Source organism: Zingiber officinale, chromosome 1B (assembly GCF_018446385.1).
Source record: "Zingiber officinale cultivar Zhangliang chromosome 1B, Zo_v1.1, whole genome shotgun sequence".
NCBI lineage: Eukaryota > Viridiplantae > Streptophyta > Magnoliopsida > Zingiberales > Zingiberaceae > Zingiber > Zingiber officinale.
The window spans coordinates 157,696,746-157,709,560 of record NC_055986.1 but is presented as its reverse complement, the minus strand read 5'-3'; the positions used below and the strand labels follow the sequence as shown (position 1 = coordinate 157,709,560).

Below are 12,815 nucleotides of genomic sequence, written 5' to 3'. Positions count from 1 at the left end.
GAGGTCGGAGATACTTTCCCTTCTTGTCCGTTGGAGCTTTAAACGATTCCTCCAACGCAATCCATTAGTTCTAATTCATTTGGAACCACATCTCCATGCACTTCCTTCAATAGTCGAAGTCCTCGCGCTCGTATGGAGGTGGGATTTGGATGTTCCATCCGAGAGGTTCCTCCGACTCCATCTTCTTCCTCTAGCCGCTCTCTTGGCGATTAGTCCAACAAGAGCTCACCTAACTCTGATACCACTTGTTGGGACCTTGACGTCCGCTAGAGGGGGGGGTGAATAACGTCTCACCCAAATCGTCACTTCATACACTTGTTAGTACGCAGCGGAAAATAAAAATATAAACTAACAAGAAGAAAGATAAACCCTATAAACAATAAGGAAAGACGATAAACCAAAACAAACCAAAACACAAGGCGTTTACGTGGTTCGGAGATTAGGACTCCTACTCCACGGTTGTCCGTAAGGTGGACAATCCTAATCCGTTGGTAGATAACTCTCCGAAAACCTCCGGCTAGCTCAAACCTCCTTCCCGGTGGAGAAACCTCATCACAACCTTGATCCAAACACTCTTAGATCACAAGAAGAGCTTGGAGGCTTTAGAAGACTACTAATAGGGGTTAACCACCTCTATTTTGTCAACCTTAACCAAGTTTCAAATGCTTGGTTATATGGGCCACGAGTTGGAAAACCTCGCCTGCTAGTCAACTACCAAAATCATCAGTCGACTGACCTCTACAGACATTAGACCGTTACAATCCAACGGCTCGATAACAGTTGACTGATACTTCCATCAGTCGATTGCTCCATACTAACCGAACGAACAAAAACATTCTATTAGCTCTCAATCGACTGCCCAGTCGACCGCACCAGTCGACTAATGAAAACACCAGTCGACTGCTACAATACTACTACAGTAATGCTACAGTAACGCTATAGTAAATCCCTAATCCTAGGATTTAACCCCGAGTACATTCACTCAGCACTTGTCCTCGCCCGACCAACCTAGACCTAGCCTTCTAGCCTCCTCCATCAGCCTTGCGTCCCTCGGATGCCTCCCCATCCTTCACGTCTTGCCTTCTGGAGCTTCCATCGGTCTTGTCATTGTTGTCGGATCTTCCTTAGCTAAGAGGTCACGCCTCTAGGACTTCATCCATTGCCAAGTCACACTTGGACTTACGTTGCCGAGACTACATGCTTGGACTTACACCGCCAAGACTCATCCTTGGACTTTCCTCCTTTGCCAAGATCACCCTTGGACTTTCCTTGCTGTACCTGTATCCTGCACACTCACAATGCATATCAAATACAACAATAAACCTAACTTAAACTTTTATCCAAACATCAAAACCTAGGGTACCTAGATTGCTCCAATAACTAATTCAAGGTAGTGAAAGCTCTAATAGAAAGATCTCCTTTGTTGAAGGTGGAGAAACCTCTTACAGCATTGCGAGTACAAAAGTTCAAAATTGAAACTAGAAAGATTAAATAGTGTGTTATATTGAACTTCGAGCACTAGAGCTTTATTTATTACTAGAAAGATTACATAGTGTGTTAGCTTACTGGTCGAAGTTAGTCATTGGCTGACGTGGCACCTCTCAGGCGCCTGGACCCAGTCCGGCCACTTGAACCTGATCAACTCAATTCACTCGCAATAACTTCTTTCCAATGGATCTTCACATCCCGGGCACGTAGAGTCGGCTGACATGTACTCCAGTACTGATCCTCATTGCAACGACTTGTTGAATTGGCCGAGACATCCTAGGTGTCTGGACTTGGTGATTCTTAGGTCTTCCAAAGTTGAATTTACCCAAACCTAACTCCGACCATCATCTCGAGCAGTCTTACTCCCCTGACTTTTTATCCCTCGGAAGTACTATGCATGTCCTTCTAGTCTACTAGTGTACTCTTCTGCAGTTTCTCGTCCCTTGGATACATCGAACCCGTTGACTCACTTCCTGTGCCATCTTTCTCGATAGTTGCATCTTCTCTGTTAAGATTGCAAGGTTGTAAACATAGTCCCACATTAAAAATACATGGAAAAGATCATGAGTTTATAAGAAAAAGATATCTCTATTGATATGAGACCTTTTGGGTAGAGCCCAAGTGAAAAACCATGAGGGCTTAGGTTTAAAGTAGACAATATTATATAATTATGGAGATATTTGAATTTTTTTGGTCATAACAATTGGTATTAGAGCGAGGTCGCTCTTCATCGGACTAACCGTCGGAAAAAGCATGAGCCAGAGCCATGATCCAATATCGAACCATGTGGGTGAAACCTTGAACGAAGTAGGGGAAGCCTTGAGCAAGTCAGTGACGTGATATTTGAGATGAGGCCTTGAGCAGGTCAAGAGTGACCCGATACTCGAGGGGAGGCCTTGAGCAAGTAAAGAGTGACTCGATGCTCGAAGGAGACCATGTGGTCCTTTGTTTGAAGGGGGGAGAGAGAATTGTTGTGGTTGTAAATATAATCCCACATTGAAAACACATAGGAAAGATTATGAGTTTATAAGAAAAAGATATCTCTATTGGTATGAAACCTTTTGGGTAGAGCCCAAGAACATAACCATAAGGGCTTAGACCCAAAGTGGATAATATCATGTTATTATGGAGATATCTGAAATCTTTTGATCTTAATATTCTCTTCGACTTCTTGTCTCCCTAATGTTAGGACCAAAAGTAGCTAGGGGGGGGGGGTGAATAGCTCGTCGCTCGCTCGGTGGTCGACGTTTCTTGTTCCTTCAAAGATGTGCAGCGGAAATACAAAGAAACAATCACACAACGCTAACACGGTTGGTTTACTTGGTATCCACCTCACAAGAGGTGACTAATCCAAGGATCCACACCAACACACACACCCTCCACTAATAAAACTCTCCTTTATGGTAACTACCAAGGGCGGAGAAGCCCTACAAGACTCAATACAAGAAGAGAGGGAAAGGATACAAGAAATACAAGCTTATAAGCTTACAATGAGTATAAACCCTAACCCTAGCTTCTCTTCTTGGCTTTGATCCGCCTCTTGACTTGGAGAACTTCCAAGATCCTTCAAGAACTGGCGATCTGAGCTTTGTGAGTGCTGTGGAGGAGCTGGCGAGAGATCTGGAGTGAATCGGTGAAGAGATGCCGAAGACAACGTTCGCCTGCGGCTATAAACTCGACGCAACGGTCAGATCCCGATCGATTCGAATGTTCCCAATCGATCGGGGAGGCTTCGGATCGATCCACGGATCGATCCAGAGCGCCTCTGTGCTCTGGGAAAAATGCCTGGATCGATCCATGGATCGATCGGCTCGATCGACGGATCGATCCAGGCTCCGATCGATTGGGACATCCTGGATCGATCCACGGATCGATCCAGCTCTCTGGATCGATCCACTGATCGATCCATCTCCTGGATCGATCCACTGATCGATCCAGCACTTGGTTTTTGCCCAAAACCAAGTCCCAAGCCTCTCAAACCAACATTCGGTCAACCTTGACCTGTTGGTACATCATGCCTAGCATCTGGTCACTCCTTTGACCTGCTAGGACTTCCCACCAAGTGTCTGGTCAATCCCTTTGACCCACTTGGACTTTTCTATTCATGCCAAGTATCTGGTCACTCCCTTGCTTACTTGGACTTCCATCAAATGTCTGGTCAATCCCTTTGACCTATCTGTATTTCCTCATGCCAAGTATCCAGTCAATCCTTTGACCTACTTGGACTTCCCAACATCAGATGTCCGATCATCCTTGATCCATCTGGATTTTCCCTTGCCTGGCTTCACTCACCAGGACTTTCACCTAGCTTCACTCACTAGGGTTTTCCATCTGCCTAGCTTCACTCACTAGGGCTTTCAATCTGCCTAGCTTCACTCACTAGGACTTTCCTTCTGCCTGGCTTCACTCATCAGGACTTCCATTCTACCTAACATCCCAGTTAGGACTTCCCAGTCAAGTATCCGGTCAACCTTGACCTACTTGACTCTTCTTCAATCAATTTCTTATTGTCAAACATCTAAACTCAAACCAAGACTCAACTTGGTCAATCAGGTCAACCTTGACCTGAGGGATGTTGCACCAACACCTAAGTCCCTGCACACTTACACAAAAGAGATTAAATCACAGAGCATAATTTAATTTAGTTGATCACATAAAAATTCATTCAGGGTACTTACAATCTTCCTCTTTTTGATGTGCATAAATCCAAGTTGAGTTAGGGTTAAAATAAAATAATAAAATAATTTAATCAAAATAAATTTGCAAGACAGGATGGTTACCTGCCACTTAGCGCATGGGCACCTAGGCGTCCCTAGATAGAATATTTTTTGGTAAAATCCTGTCACAGGTATGATTTTCCTGACAAATAGAATTCTGCTAAATCAATCAGCTGGTTGATTTGGTAGGGTTCTACTTGTCATAGCAAAGATGATGTTCTTTGATGAAAAATAAGGAGAGGAAAAAGAGGAAGATGGGACGACTACTTCAAGAGGAAGAGACGATTAGAGGAAAAGACGGTTGCTGCGAGGTAAATGAAAACTTGAAATTTAAAATTTAAAAGGGTTCAGAAATCGAAATATAAATCCATTTTATTGCCGCAATCGATTTATAGGAACTCATCAATTGATTCACAATGTTCAATCTATAGGCCAATTGATTCCTTCTATTTCTCGTGAAACTTATGTAAATCGATTCGTCAATCGATTGGAGGTATTCAATCGATCGGTCAATCAATTCGGCAGACTTTTGTGTCTCGTGAAAAAAACTCATCCGAATCGATTGAACACTTTTAATCAATTGGATAATCGATTCAGAAGACTTATATTTCTCATGAAATTCATGTATAATCGATCAGCCAATCGATTTGACAAATTATTTTTCTAAAAAAATTCGACACCCCCACGTAAGTGGCACTTAGCTGCCTAATGCAGCGATGTCTACTGGTGTCGCTCGGGCGATGGGTGGCTGCCCTGCTAGGCGGTCTTAGACCGTACCTTTTAGAACACAGCTAGTGCGGAGAATAATTGTCATCTAACTAAATTAAAATAATTCTACAACTTTAGCTTCAAAAATAAGGAAATGGAGTTAAATGGAAATTATAGATCTCCAGGATCCAAAATGAGATCCTTCCGTGGATAAGAAATTTCTTAAAAAACGGTCATAAAGAATTTGAAAAAATCACCAATATATTAATATATTATCATAAACGGCCATCTTAATATTCGCAAGCTATTTCACAGCTAGATCCCATGTTTAACGTTCTACACTGGAACAGCTCACTGCTGACCGATTAAAAATAAATAAATAAATATGATTTCCATTAAAGTTCAATTAGAACACCCGTATTAATACGAATTAGTCCTCATTATTTATTAATATCAATATTAATATCTATATTTATTTAATATCAATATTCATTATTTATAGATTCCATTGTCCGCTATATCCTTACTCTCCAATTAGCCGGCGAAGTTGTCGGCGACAATGTGAATTGGTCGCCGGCGAAGTTGTCGGACGCAAAGAAGCCGTCCAAATCGCCGTAGAACTCGTTTCTCTTTGCGATCACATCTCTTCCGCTGCGCCTGCACCCGCAGTGAAACAGAATCCAGAAAAGTGCGCGCGGGGCAAGCGATCTCTTTGACATCGCACTAATAACCATTACCCTTTAATATACGCACTAACGACTAGCAGCCGCCATTAAACTAATCAAATCCCTTCCCTTCTCTCTCTCTCTTTCTATCTCTCGGTCCTGCGTTCCGTTCCAATTTGTTCTCAGATCACAATCGCTGCTCTTCTTCTTCGATCGTTGCTTGATCCTTTCTCAGTGACATAGAGATTAGGCGTGTTCTTGGAGGGAGGAGAAGGTTGAAAGAGAGACGAGGGCGAAGATGGCGTTTTGGAGCGGCGGATTTCTCAACAACGAGCTCTCGAGGAAGACAGCCGTCTTCGGGCTCAGGCTGTGGGTGGTCATCGGCATCTGCGTCGGCGCCGCCATCGTCCTTGTCCTCTTCTTTTTCTCCCTTTGTCTCACCTCATGCGGCCGCCGCCGCCGCCGCCGTCGCTCCCCTTCCATCTCCACCTCCTCTCCCCCAAGTAAGAAGCCGCAGAAACCCCTCAAGCAGCACCTCCAGGATCCAGCCCCTACCATTTCCAAGGACGTCGGCGAGATCCACCACTACAACCAACCGGCCGCTCCCGATGTCCGGATCGACGTCGGCAAGCCTGACTACCGTGTCGTGCTTGCTGATCACCGTCATCAGGAAAGCAACAACAACAACCGTCACCAACCGAGGCCTCCGGCAGGTCCACCGTCCGCATCCACCACGGGGACGGCCAGCGGAGAGACCACCGGCACCCCTTCCTCCACGGGAGGAGGAGGAGGAGGAGGAGGGCCGCCGGAGGTATCGCATCTGGGGTGGGGGCACTGGTATACGCTACGGGAGTTGGAGGAGGCTACAGATGGGTTGGCCCCAGACAACGTAATCGGGGAAGGAGGCTACGGCATCGTGTACCGCGGGGTGCTCGCCGATAACACCACCGTCGCCATCAAGAATTTGCTCAATAATAGGTTAATGCTTGATTCTCAAATAGGATCCATCATTTTCTCTTTGACTTCACCTTAATTTTCAGATTTCGGCCCTTGTTCTACTCGCATGCATGCGTAGTATATTGCCCTCCTGATCTTGCATGCCATTTAGATGCTTATCATCTTTGCTGGATACTGATCTATTCAGTAGAATTTTCTGGTTATTCTTCCGTAGAAATTGTTTCTCCTTCTGAAAAAGTAGTTTAATTGTAAAAGCTCTAATTCGTTCCATGAGATGATATCGGTTGGTAGTCAGTGGAGCAAAAGGCTTGTCATTTTACCCTAAACTTATCCTTCCCTTTCAATTTTATCAGGGGCCAAGCAGAGAAGGAATTCAAAGTGGAGGTGGAAGTGATTGGGCGTGTTCGCCACAAGAATCTTGTTAGATTGCTTGGATACTGTGTTGAGGGCGCATATAGGTATCCATTTTGTTTGTCCTTGAATTCTAAGTGTTTCCCCCCTGCAGTTCTTCACTTGCTTAAGATAGAATTATCATGATGAATGTCCATGCTTACATTTTGCTAGGATGCTAGTCTACGAATATGTAGATAACGGCAATCTGGAGCAGTGGCTTCACGGAGATGTTGGAGAAGTGAGTCCACTGACATGGGATATAAGGATGAACATAATTCTTGGAACTGCAAAAGGGTATGCCTCTTAATGCATTGTATCCCTCCTTTCAACTTGTCTAAGAGCTATATCAGCAACATTTCATGTTGGCGTATGCATTTATTAATGGGATTTCTTTCATGAAGCATATTTTCATTACTAAATTTGTTTTTGAAGTGTTCAAGTGTCAGATCATTTCCGCAAGTATAAAGTTCACACAATGATGGCATTGTCAGTCACGATTTTGGAAGCTGACCAATATCTGATAATAGTTCTTTCAGTTGTGCATTTCTAAAGAATTCTAGAGGATCTAATACCATCTGGGGAGTTCAAAAATTTTCTCCAAATCAAATTAGTTGGACGCTAATCCAAGGCTACTTGAAATAACTGCACCAATTCAGTGGTGGAAATCATACATTTTCAAAATTTTGTTTTATTTGACATTTTCAAGTTCTTACTAGCAATCTTATGAAGTTTCTTATGGAAGTATTTTATTTTATTTTTTTGTAAATTCCAATCCTGTGTAATCAGTTGGTCTTGCATCATTTAGGTCAGATTCCTTGCAAAGTAGAAAATGAAAGGAATGAGTTGTTACAAAATCTTAAGCCTTAACCAGAACATCTTTTGGTGATAAAATCTTTTTAGGCATCATTGATCATGCAGCATTGTAGTTCTATTAACTTGATGTTAACATTACTATATATCCTAACTACTGTAATCCTTACAGCTTAGCCTATCTTCATGAGGGACTTGAACCAAAGGTAGTGCACAGAGATATTAAAGCTAGCAACATTCTACTCGATCAACATTGGAATGCCAAAGTCTCAGATTTTGGGCTTGCAAAGCTCTTGTGCTCGGAAAGGACTTATGTGACGACTCGTGTTATGGGGACTTTTGGGTGAGTTTCACCTTACTTCACTGAAGGTTATTGTTTAAAGAAGCAAGTCTGTTGCGATCCTAATTTTGTGTTTTGACCACAGTTATGTGGCTCCAGAATATGCTAGTACCGGTATGCTGAACGAGAGAAGTGATATTTATAGCTTTGGGATCCTTATAATGGAAATTGTAACAGGAAGGTCACCTGTTGATTATACAAGACCGCCCGGAGAGGTTGCCTTTTCACAAAATGCTAGTTTTCAATCAAAGTTTGATTCGTTGATGGAGAAATTGAAATACATGTTACATTGTCCATCGTAGGTGAATTTGATTGACTGGTTGAAGACCATGGTCGGCGAAAGAAGATCGGAGCAAGTGGTGGATCCTAAGATGCCTGAGAAACCTTCTGCAAAAGCACTCAAAAGGATTCTTCTAGTCGCCCTCCGTTGCATCGACCCTGATGCACACAAACGGCCAAAAATGGGGCATGTCATTCATATGCTCGAAATGGATGACTTATTAGGTCGTGAGGTATAAGAAATTCTATCCTAATTCATTGTTAAATGCATGAAACATTCAAAGGCTAATGTGGTACCCCTTTCCATGATGATCCTAGGAACGCAAGATGGGCGGGGAATCATCTGCTGCTCAACCATCAAAGGGGTACACCAGAGAAGAAGGTAGCTTTCACAAACGTGACCACAGATACAGATGACGATGAATTGACTAGACAAGAACAAGGTGGCCATGATCACTTACCATTTCTTTTCTTAACATCGATTTATCTCCATGACTGACCCATATTGAGTGCATTGGAGGTCATTCATTACCTTTAACAACACTTCATGTTCAATAACCATACTCTGCTTCAACTTTTAAATCGGCAGGTGAGCAGTCTCAAAGTGCAGCATCTTCTTGCGTTGCCCCAGCTCAGCGCAACAACTAGGTGATCACACATCATTCAAATCCGTAAATCGACTTGCTTGTAGATCCTTTTCTTCGTGTGGGCCTTACGTTGTACGTACTCATTGCATGCATGTGCTTGAGCTGCGGCGTTCCCCCCTGTTTATTGTCCGTAATACATTGTAGACTTGGGCCATATTTATTCAGTATCAAGGTTTGTATAATTCCATAGTTTAAAATAGTGATATGTTTCGGTAATTTTAAAAATATAACATATATTAATTAAAATTACTTGACCGGCGTTTTACTGCAACTTGCGAATCCCATCGACTGCAGCAACACTTATAAGCGAATAGCTGTATCGCTTTGGTCCAGTCGATCCAGTTGTTAATTCATTTAATAGCCAGCGCTCAGCGAGTGGGTTGGGGTGTGTGTATTCATAGCTTAACCACCCACCCGGACTCGGGGTCTGGGCACATGCAGGCACGTGAAAGGGTTTTGAATCCTGAAGTCTTCTTCTTCCAACGGATGAGCCAGTTGGAAAATAAAACGAGGAGAACAATAGTCATTGGGATAAATGAAAGCATCTACTACAGAACATTTATTATAATAAAAATAAAAAATAAAAAAAAACTAATGTGGGACGGGCAACGAATGGACATCCGACGAGCAATGAGTGGGAGAGGGATGGGAAATAAACATGATTTCGTACACATGCAAAGGATTAAAGATATATGCATGGTTCTATCCAATTTTTAGTGGGTCAAATTTAGGCAAAAAAATCAATTCGTAGATGGATTCATGATACAACAATCTTCTTTCAGGTAATCGTTGGTTTTGTGATTGGAAAATGATGCTAAGATTTTTATGTGAATCCATGAAAAAAAAAAAATCTCTGGGTAAAAGGGAAGAGAGAGAATGAATGGTCCTGACAGCTACTGACCAACTATGACAGCGATGCTGTAAATAATTAATAGCTTGAGGGACGTTGTGAGCTCGCGATCTATTCACGGCCGCTGGAGCGTCGTGAGGTTGCAGCGTTGCTGCTATAGCCTCTCCACCCTCCAGACAATTTTGATGAATGAAGAGATAATTTTCTTCATTAATTATACTAAGGAAAGGATGTAATTTATCTTTAGTGGATCACTTTTTATCTAATTTTTAATGAACTTGAAATCAGACGAAAGATAAAATCTTTACTCACACGAAGAAAAAAAAAATCACCAAAAACCGCGCACAGCTAATCAAACGTCTTGACCATGAGTCTCAATCACGGGTCGCAGCCACGGCCACTTTTCCCTTTCCCCGTTTTGGTTTCTTTTGAAATTAAAGCAACAGTGATACATCAAATAATATCGAATGATGCATCATATTTAAGGTTACATTCGGGACGGATTAACAGGATGTTGAAGATGAATATATTCATCTTTTACTATTATATTTAAGATTACATTGAAAAAATGAAACAAGCATCGTAAGAGCTACAATTTTTTATTTGTCGACAGATCTTCTTCGCGATTGGATAACAACCAGAGTTCCTCGTAAAGAGCAGGAGAAAATGAAGAAGTTCCAATCATCTGAATCAAACTTCTTCCTTGTATACTCAACGTCCATCCTACAAGGACAATCTACATAAAGTTCATATCCATTAATAATCTATTAATATTAATGAAGCAGATTCATGAATCTATATATTTAATTTATATCCATTTAGCTTAAATCTCTTTCATGCATCATAGATCACTTAATAATAGAGTTAATTTTCTTAATAATAAAATCATTATGTATTGTTATTAATCTAGTTTACCAAATAGAGACTTAATCCTCCAATCTTCCACTTGGGCTATACATAATACCTTATATACTAGATAATATCTTAGTTAAGCTCAATATGCCAAAACTTTATGAATTAAATACCCGTTTAAACTATCTGACCAATTAATTTAATTAATATAAGACTAAAGAAGTCAGAGTTATTATAACGGTAACAAAATCCAACAATAATCATGGTAATAATTTTATTAATGACATAGATCAAATCTAGATGTGTAGTACAACAATGACACAAAATATGATCTGTACATACTCATTCTATGTCCTTATGACCCAAATTGTGTACAAATCATATTTATCAATACCTTATAATAAATCACAGTGATAAATCATGATTCAATCTATGATTCAAAATATAGTCTTACATCACATTTACAAATACTGTATGTAAAAATCACAATAGTAAATCGTGATGTCTTTATGTCACAAAGTCAAAATCTCGTACATATATAAAAACTTTAGTACGTACAATAAGACAAAAATTTCATGGTTGGAAGTTCATAGCATGTTATAAATTTTGTCTTTATTGTGGAAGTAACTAATATTGTCTGTTTGATGTTTTTCTATGACATAACCCCTCCCGTCAATATTGTGTAAAAAATGGTGCTTTGCTCCCCCAAGCCCCCCTCCCCCCATGTCAACCCCCTCCAGGACCATCGTGAGGGAAGTAAATAACGGTAATTGAGGGCCCAGATGGATGAGAGGGTGAATTTTTCAAGGTACATGAATTTATGTCATGCCAACCCCGAGGTTTGTGTTGGTATAGCGAGACCGACAAGAGGGGAGTGGTGAATTACTTGCAAAATAAGAACTACCCTCCTTGTGCTTTCAACTCTAAAACAACAACAATAAAATAAAAACAAAATAAAAGAAAGGAAAGAAAGACGACTCAGGGATTTGACTTGGTCACAACCTAGGTAGTTGTTAATCCAAGGCGATTGAATAACTCTATTAGAAATTTCTCCTTCACTGTAGGCGGAGAAGCCTTTTTACACACTAAGAAAATTCAGATGTTGCTAGGAATTGAATACAGAGTTGATTACTTAATTCTTAGCTCCAGAGGCCTTTATATAGCTCCTAGAAACTCTATCTCGAGTCTTGAGGGTGCCTCCAAAGGGGTTGAGGGCGCCTCCAGCCGAGGCATCGGATAAAACTTTATCCAAATTCGAAACGGTCAAGTAGACTGGGTCGAGGGTGCCCTCAATGCCATTGAGGGCGCCTTCAATGTTGAGGGTGCCTTCAATGTTGAGAGCGCCCTCAATGCTGTTGAGGGCCCCTTCAACCTGCATGGTATAAATAGCTTCCAATTTTTTTTTTCTTCTTCTTCCAAAGCTCTGATCGCTTGGGTGATTTCGACCAACCGAAATAGGGCTCACCCAAATCTAATTTCCGATTTTCTCCTCGAGCAGGTTTCCGCTCCGGCTTCTAGTCCCTCGAACGTCACGTATATTCTTCTCGTCCACCGGTGTATTCTTCCGCAGATCTTTCATCCTTCGGACGCACCGAGCCCGTCAGCTCCCTTCCCGTGCCATCTTTCTTGCTAGCTGCGTCTTTCGCTCGACTTCCTGCGCTCCTAAGCTCTTGCACACTTAGACACAGAGATTAAAACCAAACAGGACCTAACCTAACTTGGTTTATCACATCAAAACAACCACAGGGTTCAACAATCTCTCCCTTTTTGATGTGCATCAACCCAAGTTCAAGTTAGGGTAAACCAAACAAGTAATTTAAAGAAAATACCAAACTAACATTTCAAGCATAAAGTTTGCAATTAAAAATAAATTGCAATACTAAGTATAGAATGAATTTATCTGATCAAAATTCAAAATTTTTTAAAAAATAACTTGAAAATTTTTTTTAACTCCCCCTAAACTTGTACTAACTCTCCCCCTTTGATCACATCAAAAAATAGGGGGCAAATTTCCAAGTTAATGAAGTAAAGAACAAACTCAAATAATTGTCTAAGTTAAAACAAACTTTTAACATTATTTTTAAGTTAAAAAAATTCAAATAATTGATA

The 12,815-nt window shown here is 41.2% G+C and overlaps 1 protein-coding gene across 1 annotated transcript; it reads left to right on the top strand.

Moving 5' to 3' along the window:
• Nucleotides 1–5,470: 5,470 nt before the first annotated feature.
• LOC121986063 (probable serine/threonine-protein kinase At1g01540) lies at nucleotides 5,471–9,203 on the top strand. Its single transcript, XM_042539857.1, has 8 exons — nucleotides 5,471–6,556; nucleotides 6,889–6,993; nucleotides 7,100–7,222; nucleotides 7,911–8,081; nucleotides 8,164–8,293; nucleotides 8,381–8,590; nucleotides 8,676–8,800; nucleotides 8,947–9,203. Exons 1-7 carry the CDS (start codon nucleotides 5,877–5,879, stop codon nucleotides 8,772–8,774), a joined length of 1,518 nt encoding a protein of 505 aa, XP_042395791.1. The 5' UTR covers nucleotides 5,471–5,876; the 3' UTR covers nucleotides 8,775–8,800; nucleotides 8,947–9,203.
• The last annotated feature ends 3,612 nt before the right edge of the window (nucleotides 9,204–12,815 follow it).